General features: G+C 35.3%; 1 protein-coding gene across 1 annotated transcript; it reads left to right on the forward strand.

Annotated features, from left to right (window-relative positions):
* The first annotated feature begins 1,979 nt into the window (after positions 1 to 1,979).
* LOC131858147 (uncharacterized) lies at positions 1,980 to 5,555 on the forward strand. Its single transcript, XM_059211217.1, has 3 exons — positions 1,980 to 2,092; positions 3,515 to 5,304; positions 5,416 to 5,555. Exons 1-3 carry the CDS (start codon positions 1,980 to 1,982, stop codon positions 5,553 to 5,555), a joined length of 2,043 nt encoding a protein of 680 aa, XP_059067200.1.
* Positions 5,556 to 18,544: the final 12,989 nt, after the last annotated feature.

Raw genomic sequence — 18,544 nt, forward strand, 5'->3', positions numbered from 1 at the left:
AATGTATTTGAATTTGCAAAATCTACTATTGTGTTCGATTAATTTTTAGAGCCATCATTAGATTCAATTAAGTAATATTAAATAAAAAAGAAAACCATGTTATAAATTAAATGATAGAATATTAACCATGTTATAAATTAAATGATAGAATATTTAGTTTTGTATTTGATATGATTGAATCATGAACTAAAATTGATTAATTATCATTATCAAATATATAATACAATTATAATAGTGATAAGGAAAGAGGATAGATCATAGTGATTAATGGATTGTGATTGATTAATTATTCATTTCAAAGCAACGTTTTATTAGATTTTATTACATTGAATTTCTTTATCTTGTAAATAAGGTTGTCTTTTCCAACTGATCAATGTAATATGATCTTTATATATGTTTTAATTGTTTTAAAAAGTAAATCTTATAATTTGTTTATATTTATGAATGTTATATTTTAAAAAAAAAATGATATCTGACAACATTCTCTTCATAAATTTATTTATAAAATATAGATATGCTAGTTAATATAATTAACCATTCAAACTTTGTTATAATAAATTTATTAAGTGTAATCTAGAAACCATTCATTAATAATTTCTTATTAACATATTCAGATATATTTTTGTGATTCAAATCCTAAAAAGGATAAGAGGAGACAAATTGGGTCGAGTGAGATTTTATCTGAGGCTTCTACAATTTCATTCGTCAAATTTAATAACTAGATACTGACCATATTTTCGATTGCTGCTTTGTGGTAGTTGAAATATCCATATTTTCGTTGAATGTTTTTAAATTGGAATTTGTCCACATCTTTAAAAGGTAACATTGTTACGACGTCCTTTTTTTGCCGTGCGTTTTTACGGAATTCAAAGATTCAAGTGTGTACAACATGACTCGTTTATTGTCAGTCTAATCTGCCTTATGTAAACTGATATTAGCTGTACTGCTTTAGTCGTTAGCTTTTTACGAAATACCTTTTTGTTTAATGTACTGCTCTAGTTTATACTTTACACCCAAACGACAACCGACTTGAAATGTAACTTCAGAACAAAAATATCATTAGTTTGGGTTTACATTTTTCTTTAAGATTAGCTTGTCGTGTGGGTCTCGAGTACAGGACATCTAATGAAAAATTTGTTTGAAGACAGAATCTCATTCTAGGGAATTAAAAATGATTATATAAGTTACGCCTATTATAAATAATATCGTACAATGTATTTAAATGTACGAGCAATGGGATGCTTCACGGTCTCTTCATTTGGAATTTTCCTTAGGAGCTCTAATGCGTGCTTCACTGCGGATTATGTAATAATCTCTGTTTAAATTCAGCAGTATAGACTGTTTCCATCGGTGTAAAATGATCAGACTTTATTTTAGTTATTTTCTGGTTTTTGTTTGCCTTATGGGAAGGAATGTATTGATCGCTGTTCATATAGAGTGTGTTATGAGTTTACTTTTTGTTGTGTATACATTGTCTCTGCTGCAGCACTGTAACAGTTCTGTTTTTATTTCATTTTTATTGTTTTGTTGATATATTGCAGTGGTCTTTTTTCTAGGACTGCATTTTACAATCTTCAGTTCTGACAAATGAGTGGAAGGGTTTGTGACTTGAGCCAGAGATCTCTTCCTTTTGTGAACCATTGGCCGTAGATTGTGAGTTCTAACACTATGATGAGAACCATAAATATACAACAGAACAGAGGGTGGACTTTGTCGGGTGCTATATTTGAGGGAAGCCCCAGTGATCTCTACATGATCGAAATACTCCATGCGAATACTCTCGAAGTGAAGCACACATTTTAATGGGTATGCTCCCGATATTACAAGAAACCCTAACAAACCAAGCAACCACAGCCCAAGCGTGAAGTGACGGGGAATTTTGAAAGCAAAACGAATAAACGACAAGGACTTCTCCTCTAGAGTTTTCCAGAGAAGCGTTTGACTGCAGAGACTAGGAGGCATATGTGAAAATATCCGGAATGTATAATTTATCTAAAGAAGGTACATCTTTTCTACTGATTTTATCTCCAGGTGACGAAGGCCAGGTAAAAGAGGTTTGTCTTTCCGGAAATGATAGACTGGGCAAGCCTGAGTAAGAGTTACTGATCCGGGTGGATATATTTTCCACCAAAAATTCACAATGCTCCAATAGTTTCGGTAACAGTTACCAAAAAGGATATTTATGGGGTTTGATCCCGTGATCAGTCACATACAAGTTCTTTGCTCCACCACTCAACCGCGAGATTACCGCTGACTAATATAGGAGGCTGGTTTGTTTTAATGACTAGCAAATCGCTAAAAGGAGATGCATGAGAATTGAACCCCCGACCTCCTAGCTCCCGCAGATGGCTCTAAACCATTAAGGCATGCGATAAATTCGACATTTAAATAGCAAATAAATTATTTAAAGAAGTACGTTGGGATAAGGCCGAAATTGGAGGTCTCGGGTCAAGCTCGAGCCCCTCTAAAATAAAACATATAAACCCAAATATATTATCAAGACATATTTTTAACGAGCTATGATTATTCTTAAAAGATTTTAATGTTGTTTAAAGGGGATTTTTGAAGATTTATTGTTGTAAATGGGAGATAGGGTAGATTTTCAAAAATCATATGGTTATGAACCAAATTTGGCAAAAAAAAATGTGTATAAAAGGGGGTAGCTTAGGAGTTTGAGTGTGTGGTGAGTTGTGAGAGAATTTTCTTGGAGAGTTTGAGTGTTCAACTTTGTGCATCAGAGGAGATTCATACTGGTGCACTTGAAGGAGGAGAACTTTGTAACTCTTTGTAATCAGAGACTTGGAACTTTGTCCAGTTGAAGGCCTTGTAACCACTATTGGAGCATAATCAAGGATCGGTCACTCTGTTGGAGAGGGACCCGGAGACGTAACCATATTGGTGAACTCCGTTATCAACTCGTGTTCCTGTCTTCTCTCTTTAGTTAAATTCATCACTTTATTATTGTTGTGTTTCTTTAAGCATGTAATTACGTTTTTAAGACCTTCTATTTTATCGTTATAATAGTTAATCATACACGTGCAACAGTCATAGATCCTAACATCAGATCAAGCGGTATCAGAGCTTCTTGTGACTAGTGTTTGCAGAGGTGAATGATAACAAGAGCCAAGAGCCAACGAGGTGAAGGCACACTCGCGGAATACAATCCAGAGATTGGAAAAAGAAGGATTTTCCCACGTTCAAAGATGGCAGTTGAAGAAGGCCAAACCAAGTTCGATGGGGAAGCCTTACAAAAGGCATTTCTTGATATGAAGTCGATGGTTGATGTTCTTTTCCAGGAAAGACAAGAACGACAGAAACATGAGAAAGGAGGTGCATCGAAACTAGAGGATAAAGGAAAAAGACTAGGAGGTGGTGGTTCCCCACCAAAAACTCCTCCTTCTCCTCTTTCTTCTCCTTCTCCCCCTTCTTCTCCATCTTCTTCTATTAATCCTTTTAAGGGCACACATAAGCCCGTAATCAAACTTGATGTAAAATTTGAATTGCCTAAATATAGTGGGGAACTAAGTGCTGAAAAACTTGATGATTGGATACAACAAGTAGAGGTTTACTGTAGGATACAGGGCTTGTTAGAAGATGCCTCTAGGATACAGTTGGCTACTCTCTGTTTAGGAGGTACTGCTCTCACCTGGTGGGAGAGTAGGACCCAAGAGGAGCTTGCTCATCATGGTAGAGTTAGGATGTCCTGGATGGAGTTTGTTGCCGCTCTTAAAGAGCAATTCTATCCTTTAGGACACATGCAACAACTAACTATGAATTGGCAAACCTTTAGGCAAGCAAAAGGCCAATCAATGCAGGAGTACACCCACGAGTTTAGAAAATGGGAAATAGCATTGAATGTACCCTTGTATACCCAAGATACCCTGCTTAAATATATAGGTGGTTTACATTCCTACCTCCGACACACTATCCTCATGTTGAATCCTAGTAATCTGGATCAGGTATGTGTCCAAGCTACTCATATTGAGTCTAGGGGTAAGAACACTTTTAGTGAAAGCTTTGCTAAGAAATCATCCAAGAAACCACCAGAGGGAAAATCAAAGGATAAAGGTAAAGGGAAGAAGACGGCTACATTAAAGAAAGAGGATGCTAAGCCTACATGCTCTCATTGTAAGAAAGAAGGGCATGAAGATGCTAAGTGCTGGAAATTGCATCCAGAGTTGAGGCCAAAGCGATACGGAGGTAACAAAGGTCCAAAGAAGACTACTGCGGTGATCCAACAAGATCTTGGATCTGATTCTGGAGATGAAACTCAGATAGTTGCTACTAGCATCCAAGGTACAGTGAAAGGTAAAACTCTCTCATCAGATGCAATTGATTCTAATGCAAGTACAAGTAAAGCAATTTCTTTTCCTAATGTGGATAAACAAAGGAATGAACTTTTTCACATCCGTGTGGTAACTAAACACACTAAGATTGATACTCTATTTGATACTGGTTCACAAGTCAACTTAATTTCTGAAGAGGTTGTGAAGAAATTAAATCTAACTACTACTCCTCATCCTAAGCCCTATCCACTAGGATGGGTATGTAATGATTCACAGTTGCAGGTGACAAAACAGTGCAAACTACGTTTTGCCATTACTACTAATTTTACTGATGAGGTAGAGGTAGATGTGGTACCTTTGGATATTTGTGGGCTTGTGTTAGGAAGTCCATATCTTTTTGATAGACAGGCAATCTTTTACAGGGGGGAGAATAAGTATCATTTGTTCAAAGATGGTAAAGAGTACATAGTTAGATCGCATAAAGTCAAAACTAGTCTTGCAATAGTAAATGCTAGTCAAATGAAAAGATTAGTAAATGCGAGTAAAAACTTTGTTCTTATGCTTGTAAAAGCCAAGGATGATAATAAATCCGAGGCATTTAAGGGGTGTAAACCAGAACATAAGGCCGAGTTGGTCAAAATTGTATCTACATATGATGACCTTTTTCAGGAACCAAAGGGGTTGGCCCCCAAGAGAGAGATCCAGCATGAGATACATTTGCAGCAGGACGTGCCTCTACCTAATATCGGCATGTATCGCTTATCTGTTCTACAAAATGAAGAGATCAAGAAACAGGTTCAAGAGTTAGTCGAGAAAGGAGTAATTCGACCAAGCACTTCTCCATGTGGCTCGCCAATTGTCCTAGTGCCAAAGAAGGATGGGTCCTGGAGGATGTGTATTGACTATCGAGCCCTAAATAAGATCATTATAAAGAACAGGTATCCTCTTCCTCGTATTGATGATTTACTTGATCAGCTAAAGCATGCAGTTTATTTTACTAAGCTGGATTTGCGAAGTGGTTATCATCAGATTAGGATTGCAGAAAATGACATTTGGAAAACTGCATTCAAGACTAAGCAAGGACTATATGAATGGTTGGTAATGCCTTTTGGGTTGTGCAATGCACCAGCTACTTTCATGCGTGTAATGAATGATGTATTTCGTCCTTTCATTGATGAATTTGTAATAGTCTACCTAGATGATATCCTTGTATTCAGTAAGTCTTGGGATGATCATGTAAGTCATGTAAAGAAAGTTTTGATGTTTTGAGAAAAGAAAAACTATATGTAAAGATGTCAAAATGCGAGTTTGCAAAGACATCTCTAGTGTACTTAGGCTATGTCGTTGGAAATGGTCAATTGAAAGTCGACCCTGCGAAGGTCGAGGTAATTGTAAAATGGCCTAAGCCAAGTACAGTAACTAAAGTCAGAAGTTTCCTAGGTGCAGTTCAGTACTGGAGAAAGTTTATTTCTAACTTCTCCTATATAGCATCGCCGTTACATGCATTGACAAGTACAAAGGCAACTTTCCAGTGGGGAGGACCTCAACAAAAGGCTTTCAACACTTTGAAGGAGAAGTTGAGCACCGCACCTATTCTGACTTTGCCAAATTTGCAAAAACCATTTGAGATCGAAACCGATGCAAGTGGGTTTGCCATGGGAGCAGTTCTAATGCAAGGAGGTAAGCCAGTATGTTATCACTCTGAAACTTTCACATTTGCAGTCAGTAACTATCCTACTTATGATAAGGAACTCTATGCACTAGTTCAGAGTGTTAAAAAATGGAAGCACTATCTAATGGGCAAAGAAACAATCATCCACACTGATCACCAACCACTACAATATCTACATTCACAATCAAAATTGCAGCAAAGTAGGCACTTTAGGTGGATGGGATTCCTTCAACAATTTCACTTAGTAATTAAGTACAAGAAGGGTGTCCATAATAAGGTAGCAGATATGCTTTCTAGACCTCCTGTTATGAATGCTTTGGTTATCCTTCAAGGAAGTTCCATGGTTCGCAAAAGTTTTCAAGAACAATATGCCATGGATGATAACTTTAAGGAAATTTATACAGCTCTAATTGCAGGCAAACAAGTAGAAGAAAAGAACTACTATGTGAAAGATAAACTATTGTATCATTTAGGAAAGTTATGCATTCCTAAAGGTGAACAAGCGCAAGTAGTTAGAGAAGCTCACACATCATTGATTGTTGGACACTTTGGTGTTAGCAAGACAATGACTCAATTGCAAAAACATTGTTATTGGCCTCACATGCAGGTAACTGTAACTAAATATATCAAAGGATGTATAATGTGTGCAACTAGTAAACCCAGTAACAGGAAATTGGGGTTGTACACACCTCTTCCTGTTCCGTCTCGACCTTGGGAAAGTGTTTCGATGGACTTTGTTGGAGGACTTCCCATGTCTAAAAAGGGAAATGACTATCTGTTTGTAGTAGTTGACAGATTCAGCAAAATGTGTGTTCTAATGCCTTGTAAGAAACAGATCACAGCCGACCTGACAGCTCATTTGTATTTCCAGTATGTATGGGTCCATTTCGGGCTCCCTACTTCCATTGTATCAGATCGAGATTCTCGATTCCTAGGAGAATTTTGGTCCACATTGTGGGATCTCATGGACACAAAGCTAAAGAAAAGTACAGCTTTTCATCCTCAAACCGATGGACAAACAGAAGTGGTAAATAGAACAGTTGTACACTTGCTTCGAGGCTACTGCAACAAACATCCCAAGCAGTGGGATGAGAGTCTACATTATGTACAACATGCCTACAACCATGCAGCACATTCTTCTACAAAAAGGTCTCCATTTGAGATATGTTTTGGTTATCTGCCACGAACACCAATGGACTTTGCCTTTGGAAAAGATGATGGTGAAGATGGACGTCATGATGCAGAGAAGGCTTTGAAGTTCATTCAGAAAGTCCAAGCAGTTCATCAGGCAGTAGAAGCTCAATTGGAGAAGAGCCAAGCCAAATACAAGGCTCGACATGACAAGCATCGCATAGATCATCATTTTCAAGTTGGCGACCGTGTTTGGTTACATATCAGCAAGGAAAGGATGCAAGGTGAAGGTAAAAAGCTTAAGCCTATCAGATATGGTCCCTTTGAGATCTTGGAAAAGATTGGTACCAATGCCTTTCGCCTTAATCTTCCTCCATATATGCAAATTTACTCAGTTGTAAATGTAGAAAACCTGAAGTTGTACGAGCCTCCAATGATTTTGGATGAAGAGGCTAATGTTCAGGTCCCATCAATTGATGACCTTTCACCTGAGTATATGTCAGAGCTGCCAGAGGATGTCATTCTTGACAGAAATGTCAGATCTTCAAAAAGAGGTGCTATTGAGTACCTTAAAGTAGGACGTAAAGGAATGCATCCTGGCAAAGCACAATGGATGGAGGTTGAAAGAGTGAGGGAGTTGTATCCTCACTTACTTTCTGAGTAATCAAGCTTTCGGAGGTCCAAAAGCTCTCCAATGGGGAGGATTGATCTGGGTGGATATATTTTCCACCAAAAATTCACAATGCTCCAATAGTTTCGGTAACAGTTACCAAAAAAGATATTTATGGGGTTTGATCCCGTGATCAGCCACATACAAGTTCTTTGCTCCACCACTCAACCGCGAGATCACCGCTGACTAATATAGGAGGCTGGTTTGTTTTAATGACTAGCAAATCGCTAAAAGGAGATGCATGAGAATTGAACCCCCGACCTCCTAGCTCCCGCAGATGGCTCTAAACCATTAAGGCATGCGATAAATTCGACATTTAAATAGCAAATAAGTTATTTAAAGAAGCACGTTGGGATAAGGCTGAAATTGGAGGTCTCGGGTCAAGCTCGAGCCCCTCTAAAATAAAACATATAAACCCAAATATATTATCAAGACATATTTTTAACGAGCTATGATTATTCTTAAAAGATTTTAATGTTGTTTAAAGGGGATTTTTGAAGATTTATTGTTGTAAATGGGAGATAGGGTAGATTTTCAAAAATCATATGGTTATGAAACAAATTTGGCAAAAAAAAATGTGTATAAAAGGGGGTAGCTTAGGAGTTTGAGTGTGTGGTGAGTTGTGAGAGAATTTTCTTGGAGAGTTTGAGTGTTCAACTTTGTGCATCAGAGGAGATTCATACTGTGCACTTGAAGGAGGAGAACTTTGTAACTCTTTGTAATCAGAGACTTGGAACTTTGTCCAGTTGAAGGCCTTGTAACCACTATTGGAGCATAATCAAGGATCGGTCACTCTGTTGGAGAGGGACCCGGAGACGTAACCATATTGGTGAACTCCGTTATCAACTCGTGTTCCTGTCTTCTCTCTTTAGTTAAATTCATCACTTTATTATTGTTGTGTTTCTTTAAGCATGTAATTACGTTTTTAAGACCTTCTATTTTATCGTTATAATAGTTAATCATACACGTGCAACAGTCATAGATCCTAACATCAGATCAGTTACCTTTACTCAACTCTTGATCTTCATAGGACTTATCCGTAGTACTTTCTGATAACTGTTGGACATTGTAATCCCCTGATAGACTGGGCAAGCCAATCACGAAAATCAGCATCACCTGAAGGTTTTGATTGCTTCCCCGTATTATCTTCTGTTGCTAGCGAAATCATCTTCTCAGTTTAAATATCATTTGGAATTACCTTGCAGTGAAGAGGAATCTGGTAGTCCATCTTCTAAAACTTCGAAGCAGAGAATACTTAAGAGAATCCTATTGCTTTTATGGACAGACCGAAGTGGAGGTACAAGACAATTTGATTTTGGGCACCTATACCTAATTAGCGTGCAATGTTAGCTGCAAGGCTCGTTTCCAAAAGAATGTTGACTATGTACACTCGAATATTTAAAATTATTTATACTGTAAACAGCTAAGTTACGTGCTTAAATTCTCTTGCTGAGCTTACACGAAAACATTCTAGCTCTTTAGAAAAGCCTTGACTGCTTCGATATACCTATCTTTTATTCTGACGACTCGTCTAAAGAATGACCTGAAACTTATTTAAAGTTTGGACAAAGAACTCTGATTTTATGACATTAATGTACATAGTAACGAAGCACTATCGAGATTATGAATACAACCAAGACATGTCATAGCATTTCTCTAATTTTACAATTTAGATTAGTCTACTATTTTTTATGTAAATGTTTGTCATCATTAATGTTTCTTATTATATTTCATGATCTATCATTAAAATGAATTGAATGAATTAATGAAAATTGTTTCATGAGAAACATTATTTACAAAAAACACATTATCAAATTCAGAAATAAAAACTAATTTATCATGAACTATAAAAATTTCATTTGTATTAATTTTATAAAAATTTCATTTGTATTAATTTTATAATAATGTTTTGGATATCAATCTTTATAAATAACATATTTTTTTGATGCAAGAGTGTCCTAAAAGAACCCAGTATGGAACCAATTCCACTAATGTGGGAGCCTTCACTGAGCATCACGAGACTCCTTCACTGAGCATCACGAGACTTATGGAGCATATTGAAGTTAGAAGTCTACAAATTACAGATATAAAGTGATGCAGGAGCATCTCGGGTTAGTCAACGATCAACATCAACCAAGAAAAATATTTCCGTTGTTTGTTTCAATTTTGGTTTGTCTTAGTTTGTTTAACATCTCTCCATCAAATTTGCAGCATCTCAGTCTTCACTTTCAGGTTGGCATATCACTAAGTAATCCATCCACAATGGCATCGACATAAAATTAAAGCTCCACTTTTGAGCCTCCTTAAGATTAAAGTTTTGACTACATCATGATCCCATTGCTAGTTATACCTATTTGAGGAAAATAATGAAAGAAGAGATGTCATTTCAAAATTTTGTTTAGCTCATCATAATAGCATCAACGAAGGTGATGAATGAAACAGATTTAAAGAAAATTTCATAGTGTTTTCCAAGCATCCCTGTTGCACGATACAAACATCAATAGAAGCATAGTCAGGGTTTGCGATCTAGCTAAAAGAATGCCTCAAAATATTAAATCAAATTGTAAGATATGCACAAAATGGATATATCAATAGGGCTTTAGAGACTTACAAGTTGTTAATGAAAAATTTCTAATCAAGTTTTAAGATATGCACAAAATGGATATATCGATAGGGCTTTAGAGACTTACAAGCTGTTAATGAAAAATTTCTATTTTATCTATTATTTTTTGGAAGGCTTTGTTTATTTTCAGCTAATCAAGGAGGATTCAGTTTTAAATCTATCTTTTCTTTTTCATGTAGTTTTATTCTTTTATTTTCTTTATTTTTGGCTTTAACAGAGGTTTTATATATGCTTGTAAACTATCAATCAATTAATGAAATAGTTCTTATTCTTCTTTTTCTAAAATTCTCTTTTGTTAATTTGCAAGCTCCGTTCTTTATGTGAGTGAAAGATTGTAGAAAATAATAAGGTGAGTAAAAAGAAGAGGACGAGGTGGTTCATGAGGAGGCCCATTTTTTATTTTGTTTTTGGATTGATATTGGGAAGAGAGCTATGGGATGTGGATACTTTTATTGAAGAAGCATAGTGGTAGTTGAAAGGCAAAATAAATGAGGGAAATCCACAAAAATTGAGTGAAAGGAGAGGAATAAATGGTCAGGTTGGACCATCAGTTGGTGAATGAAAGTGATGGAGGTGAAAGTACCAGATAGGTTGAGTTATTGGAAGAGGAGGTAGATCAAAAGGAAAAGGTTAACGAGATTGAGAGAATTGAAGAAATGTTTAGTGCAGTAGAAAAGAAAGTTGTAACTTAGTCAATGTTGAAGAGGATGAAGGACATGTGAATGTAGTGATGGAATGTTAAAAGGTTGAAGATGATGAAGTGGATGTTGGAGTGGTAGAAGAGCATGAGGTAAAATTTAAAAATGATGAGTTCAGTTTGTGTTTATTTGTAAGATTGAAAGTAAGAGAGTGCAATCGTAGATATGCATATGGATGTTGAGTGTTTACATTTAGAGCATGTTGAAGATGTTGTAGGTTATTGGTGGAGGTGGTCGGTTTGTGGTGGATAAGATTCCACTGAGGAGATGAGAGTAGAGTAGAGAGTATTTGGAGGAGAAGAAGAGAGAGCCTTTGCCAATTAAGGATGGTATTTGGTGCATAGGTATTCATGAAATGGAAGAGGAGAAGAGAGATCACTTGGTGGAGGAGGTTAGCAAGAGTCCAAGTTAACTTCTAGAAGAGGTGAAGGTAGATGACTTATGATGCACCTGATGAAATAATGGGGTCTATTGTAGGTTGTGTATAACCTAGAAGAGTACTTTGACTACTTAACCCCATTTTGTGAGCCTATGCTCACAAATTTCCTATTTGTTGTGTTTAATATAACATCAACCAAAATAAAATAAAAAATTCTAGTGTTTGCTTCAAGTTTTTTTCATCTCGGTTTGTTTAGCATCTCTCCAACTAATTTGAAGGATCTTAGTCTTCACTTTTAGGTGGGTTCATCATTGAGTGATGCATCAACAATGGCATTTCCATGAAATTAAACTCCACTTTTGGGCCTCCTTAAGACTAATGTTTTGATTGCATCATGATCCCATTGCTAGTTATACCTATTTGAGGGAAATAATGAAAGAAAAGTTATCATTTCAATAATTTTATTTAACTCATCATAATGATATCGAGAAAGGTTATGAATAAAATGGATTTAAAAAATGTTTCACAATATTTTCCAAGCATCCATGCTGCATGATATGGCCAAAAGTAGAAGCATAGTTAGGGCTCATGATCTAGCTAAAAGAATGCCTCAAAATATTGAATCAGATTGTAAGATATGCAGAAAATGGATCCGTTGATAGGATTTTAGTGACTTTCGAGCAAATGACTTTGGAGGAATGAAGTAAAATTATAGAAAGCCTTTGTCAACTATTACATAGAGCTTTAATGGAGTTTTGGAGGAGAGTCTACACATCATTGTAGGATTTTTGTTTGACATTATAGTTGCAATTACCCTCAAATACATTTGCAATATTTGGAATTTTAACCCAAGTCACATCCAATAGTTTGAATTTTGTTTGGTGAAAGGAAGTAATGTAAAAGGAAACAAAAGATGACAAGGAAACTGCCCTAAGAGAAGATTGACATAATTCAACTAAAAGGTAGATTAAAGAAATGAATAGATAGAAAGGAATCAATAACAATAAAAAAAGAAATGATGGGAAGGTAGATTTAAAAGAGTGTGATGTAAGAGGCATGAGGATGGTGTGACATAGTGGAGGTACTAGCCCAAGGGAGCTATGTGTGGTTTTGTAAAAGTGTGTGTGGCAGTAACCCATGGAAGAGAGTGCATGGTCAAAGGCAATTAGAGAGAGATGTAAAAGTTGTTAATGTAATTATTATATTACAAATTTAAAGTGAATGAAATATATTGCATTTTCGCCATTTGGTATTAAGGGATTCTCTACTTTAATATGTTGTCTTATTTGATTTTGGTTTTGTAGGAAAGGGTGAGTTGTTTGTGTGTTTTATCAAATGGTATGATACCTTGAGATTTCGATTGCATAGGTAGAGTGTTGAACCTAAGGCCTAGGATCTACAAGTGAAGAGTGGAGTTGTGTGAGTAGATCATCGACTGTGACGCAATTCACACTTGTGTGAACTGTGTTGTGTTGAGCTCAAAAGGATTGTTGTAGGTAGGAGAGAAGGCCTAAGTAAATGAGAGCTAAGAATCTACAAAAGAAATTGTTTCTCATATTGAAGCTGCAAAGAGAGTGAATCTGAGTGAAAGATTGTAGGTAGATGAGAGGATGAGTCTAAAGAAGAGGACAAGGTGGATCATGAGGAGGCTAGTTTTCATTTTGTCTTTGAAATGATATTGAGAAGAGAGATATATTATGCAAAGATTCTTGTTGAAGAAGGATAGTTGTAGATAGAAGGCAAAATAGGTCAGAGCAACCCACATGAACAAAGAGAAAATGCAAGAGCAAATGGTCAAGATGGAATCATTTGGTGAACAAAAGCGATGGAGGTGAAAGTACCTCGCAAGTTGAGCTAATGGAAGAGGAGGTAGATCAAAAAGAAGAGGTTAATAAGGGTTCAATATTTGATAAAGGACTAGAAGAGGATAGTGCATTGCTTAATATAGTAGCAGAAAAAGTTGCAGTAGTGAATGTTGAAGAGGCTAAAGAAGATGTTAATGCAGTGATTGAAAATGAAAAGGCTATAGATAGTGAAGATGAGCATGAAGTGGATATTGGAGAGGTAGAAGACCATGAGGTAAAATTTGAAAATGTTAAGTTTAGTTTGCATTTATTTCCAAGATTGAAAGTAGGAGAGAGTGCAATAGTAGATTTGCATATGGATGTTGAGTGTTTGCGTGTAGAGCATGTTGTAGGACATTGGTGGAGGTGGTCGGTTTGTGGTGGAGAAGATTCCATGAAGAAAGAGAAGAGAGTAGAGAATATTTGGAGTAGAAGAAAAGAGAACCTTTGGCAAAGGAGGATAGTCTTTGGTTTATATGAATCCAAGAGAGGGAAGAGGAGAAGAGAGAACACTAGGTGGAGGAGGTCGACAAGAGTCCTAGCTAAGTGTTAGAAGATGTGAAGGAACAAGACTTTTGGTGTAAATGAAGCAGTAATGGGGTCTGTTATAGGTTGTTTACAACCTAGAAGAGTATACTCACTACTTAACCCCATTTTGAGAGCTTGTGCTAAAACATTTCCTACCTGACATGTTTGATGCAGGAGCATCTTGTGTGGATCGATGATCACAATCAGCCCATTTTTTTTTGTTTGCTTTTTGTTTCAATTTTGGTATCTCTCCATCTAGTTTGTAGGATCCGAGTCTTCACTTTTAAGTGGAGACATCATTGAGTGATCCATCCACAATGGCACCGACATGAAATTAAAACTCCACTTTTGATCCTCCTTAAGATTAACATTTTGACTGCATTCTGATCCCATTACTAGTTATACCTATTTGGCAGAAATGATCATAGTTAAGCTATCATTTGAATAATTTTATTTGACTCATCATAATTGCATCGAGAAACGCGATGAATGGAACAAATGTAAAACAAATTTCATAATATTTGCTAAGCATCCTTGCAGCACGATATGCACATGCGTAGAAGCATAGTCAGGGCTCGCGATTTTTCTAAAAGAATGCCTCAAAATGTTGAATTAGATTGTAAGATATGCAGAAAATGGATTTGTTTATTGCGCTTTAGAGACTTTTATGCAAATGACTTTGCAGACGTGAAGAAAACTTCCATAAAGCCTTTGTCAGTGTCTACGTAGAGCTATAATGGAGTTTCGGAGCAAAGTATGCACATCATCGTAGCATTTTTGTCTGATGCTATAGTTGCGATTGCCCTCAGATACATATGAAATATGTGTAAGTATAACCCAGGTCACATGCACAAGTTTGAATTTTGTTTGGTGAATAAAGAAATGAGGGAGGCAAAACGACAAAGGAATTCAGATGAAGTAATATTATAGGAACCAAAAGATGAAAATAAAACCGCCATGGGAGAAGACAAAGACACAATCCAACCGAAATGTAGATTAAAGGAATGAATAGACAGAGGAATCTATAAAAATAAGAAATGAAAGGACGGGAAGGCAGATTTAAAAGAGTGTGACGTAAGGGGCGCGAGGAGGTCACGACATAGTGTTTGGCTGCGAAAATAATGTGTGGCAATGACTCGTGGTAATCGGAGAGAGATGTAAGGAGATGGAAAGTGGAAACTGTATTAAGAATAAGACGATGGAGCAGACTTTAGTGAATAAATTATATTGCATTGTTGCCGCTTTCTGTTAAGAGAGTCTATGCTTTAGTATGTTGTGTTATTTGAGTTTGAATTTGTAGATTAGGGTGAGTTGTTTGTGTCTTGTATCATAAAGTTTCCTCTGCTTAATGGTAGGTTAGCATCAAGATTTTTCTTTTAAATATTACATAAGTCTCATCTAAATTCATTTCTCTCTCACTCTTTTAACATTAATTTATATCTCCTCCTTTCTTGATATCTATCTATATCTCATTATCAATACCTCTCTTTATTATCCACTCCATATCTCCCACTCTCTATCTCTATCTTGCTATTTCTCTTTCTCAATGCTTGTCTTACAACCATATTACAAACTCAAAATTCTCACATATTATTTATTTTACAATTTTATTTTTTAATGATTGTTTTCCTAAAAATAATATCAAATACAAAAATTTCACCAAAACAAGGATTGAAATTAGAAGGGTGATAAATACCATACAACAAACAAATGGATCTAATACTAAATATCTATTCAATGTAGGAATTCAACCTACCATTAATGTTGGTTTTTCCGTATCTAGAGTAGGATCTGCAGCTCAGATGAAAGCTATGAAACAAGTAGCTGGAAAAATAAAATTAGAATTAGCTCAACTTTTAGCATTAAAAGCTTTTGCACAATTCACTTTTGATCTTGATAAAGCTACACAAGATCAATTGGTAAGAGGACAACGATTACACAAATTGCTCAAACAATCTCAATCGGATTCTTTAACAGTGGAAGAACAAATAGCTATGATTTATAGTGGAACAAATGGATATCTAGATGCATTAGAGATCGTACAAGTTTAAAAAATTATCCTAAAGCTGCACGAGTATTTAGTAAAAAATAAACCCCAGTTTGGAGAAATTATAGATTCTACTAGGATATTGATGGAACAAGAAGAAGACCTTTTAAAAGAAACTATTCAAGAAATATACAACTTTTTCTTATGTTGGGAACAAGATAAAAGAGTTTAATAATCATTTTGCAACATTTACAAAGAATAATGCATTATTGCGTCCAATAGGATTGGAACCTATATGTAAGGTTTAGAAGACCTATGTCCTATCCATTAGATGATGGATGCTTTATTTTCATTATTCCTTTAAATACTTTATCGAGAACAAAAAAGTATGATTTTTTCTCCATCCACAACCAGATATGGGAAAGAAAGAGAAAGAATAGATATGTAACATGGGCATAAAAAAATCATGTGAATGAGAGAGAAGTTGACATGAAAATTTTGAATAAGGAATGGAAAGACTTGAAAAATTCAAAAATTTAACGAAAAAAAAGTTATGGGAGGATTTGATGGATTTACGAAAAAAGAAGTAGCAATACTCAAGAGAGAATTGAACAAATTGCAGGTATATCTAGGGGGTATTAGATACATGACAAAATTGACTGATATTGTAATAATTCCTGATAAAAAAGGGGAGTATACTACTATTCGGCAATGTAGAACTTTGCGTATTCCAACAATTTGCTTAGTTGATACAAATTGTGACCTAGATCTCATGGATATCCCAAGCCCAACCAATAATAATGGTAGAGGACCAATCCGACCAATCCCAAATAAATTAATTTTAGCAATTTGCGTGGGTAGAGAATTGTACTATAAAAAGTGAATAAAAAAAAAAAAAGCTAGAACCAAGTTGGCTACTATTCTCATATCTTATAGAATATATTAAGATAAAATATTTTTATAGAAATAAAGAAATCTTCTTAATCAATCAAATAATCATTCCATTATTTTATTTCGTATCTTGACTGATGATAGTGTAAATAATTGAGGAATCAGTCATTGAACCAAAATCATTTCTTTTTGAAGTTCATCATTCTATATAAAGGGTAATATGGATATTGTACAATTTCCTATTAACATGCTAAATTATTTCTATGAGATATCTAGTGTGGAAATAGGTCTGTACTTTTATTGGTGAATAGGGGTGTTTCAAGTTCATGCATAGGTGCTTATAACTTCCTAGATTGTAATTGTTGTCTTATTAGGTTCAGCTACTCTAGTTGTTCGAGACCCACAAATTATTCTGAACGGATCACAAAATTTTGTGGAATATGTTCTCGAATTAGTTATGCGAGGAAAACTATAGTTTTGTAGGGGAAACTATACATCTACAAAAAATTGAATTTATTTTTTGCAAACTTCCCGATTCTTCCCCAGTAATATTCTATTACCGAGAATAATATCGATTCTTCTTCCTTCCTAAGGAAGACCTGTAGTAATGCCAACTACTCTCCATCATTCCATTAGAACGATTGTATCCTCCTAAGTCAAATTAAATAAACTATCTACTCCTAATTCGATCATATAAATAAAAAGGTGTACTTTTTTTTAATTTCTACTAAATCAACTAGCCATAGTTGTGTAACCCTATTCCTAATAAATTGACCTCTAAGTAATAGGTCCAAACTAGAATAAATCCTAGAGAAGAAACAATTACTAGTTTTTCCCCTTTCCAACCCTTGTTTATTCTAGTATTGAGATAAATTACAAATATAATCTAAGTTATTAGTGCCCAAGTCTCATTTGGATCCCAATTCCAATAAGATCCCCATGCTTCATTGGCCCATCTCACCCATATGACTATCTAGTTTTTTGATTGGAATGAAGGAATCCCATTCACTTTTGTTTTTCCCTCTATTTAGTTATTTGTAGAAATGAAAAGAGGAAAAAGTGAATCTCATATTCCAACAAATCCCATATAGAGATATAGATAACACACATAAAGATAAAGGAATTTCGTAGCTAATAGCTTGAGCAGCAACTCAGAGAGCACCTAAAAAAGAATATTTATTATTTGATCCATATCCTACTATAAGCAGTCCAAGGGGAGAAATACTTGAAATTGTAATCTAAAAAAGAACACCTATACTAAGATCTATTAAAATAATGTGGCAACCAAAGGGAATTACTAAATAGCATAAAAAGAAAGGTATGACCGCTACCACTGGTTCAATACTAAATAGCCAAATATCCCCCCTAGATGGAATAATATCCTCTTTTAGCAGCAGTTTTATTCCATCTATCAAGGCTTGAATAATTCCCAAAGGACTAGCGTATTTAGGTCCAATGCGTTGTTTTATTCCCATAGATATTTTTCTTTCGAGCCATACAATAACTAATAATCCCATCATAATTCCCAGTAGAAGGATAATTATGTTGATTAGAATCCATATAAGACTAGAGATTTCTCTTGAAAATCCCAATCGAGAAAATAAATTGATAGCTTGTTCTTCGAGATCTACTATATTAATCACCAGTTTAATGATCAACCTCTCCCATAATGATATATATACTACCCAAAATTGTCATGATATCAGCTAATTTCATCCATTTAACCAGTTGAGGAGGGATCTATAAATTAATAAAAAACAGGTGGTCAAATTTTCCATCTCTAGGGAAAAATATTATCATCTCCTATAGAAAAAATTCCTAGTTCCCCCTTGGGA

This window comes from Cryptomeria japonica, chromosome 1, assembly GCF_030272615.1.
Source record: "Cryptomeria japonica chromosome 1, Sugi_1.0, whole genome shotgun sequence".
Lineage (NCBI taxonomy): Eukaryota > Viridiplantae > Streptophyta > Pinopsida > Cupressales > Cupressaceae > Cryptomeria > Cryptomeria japonica.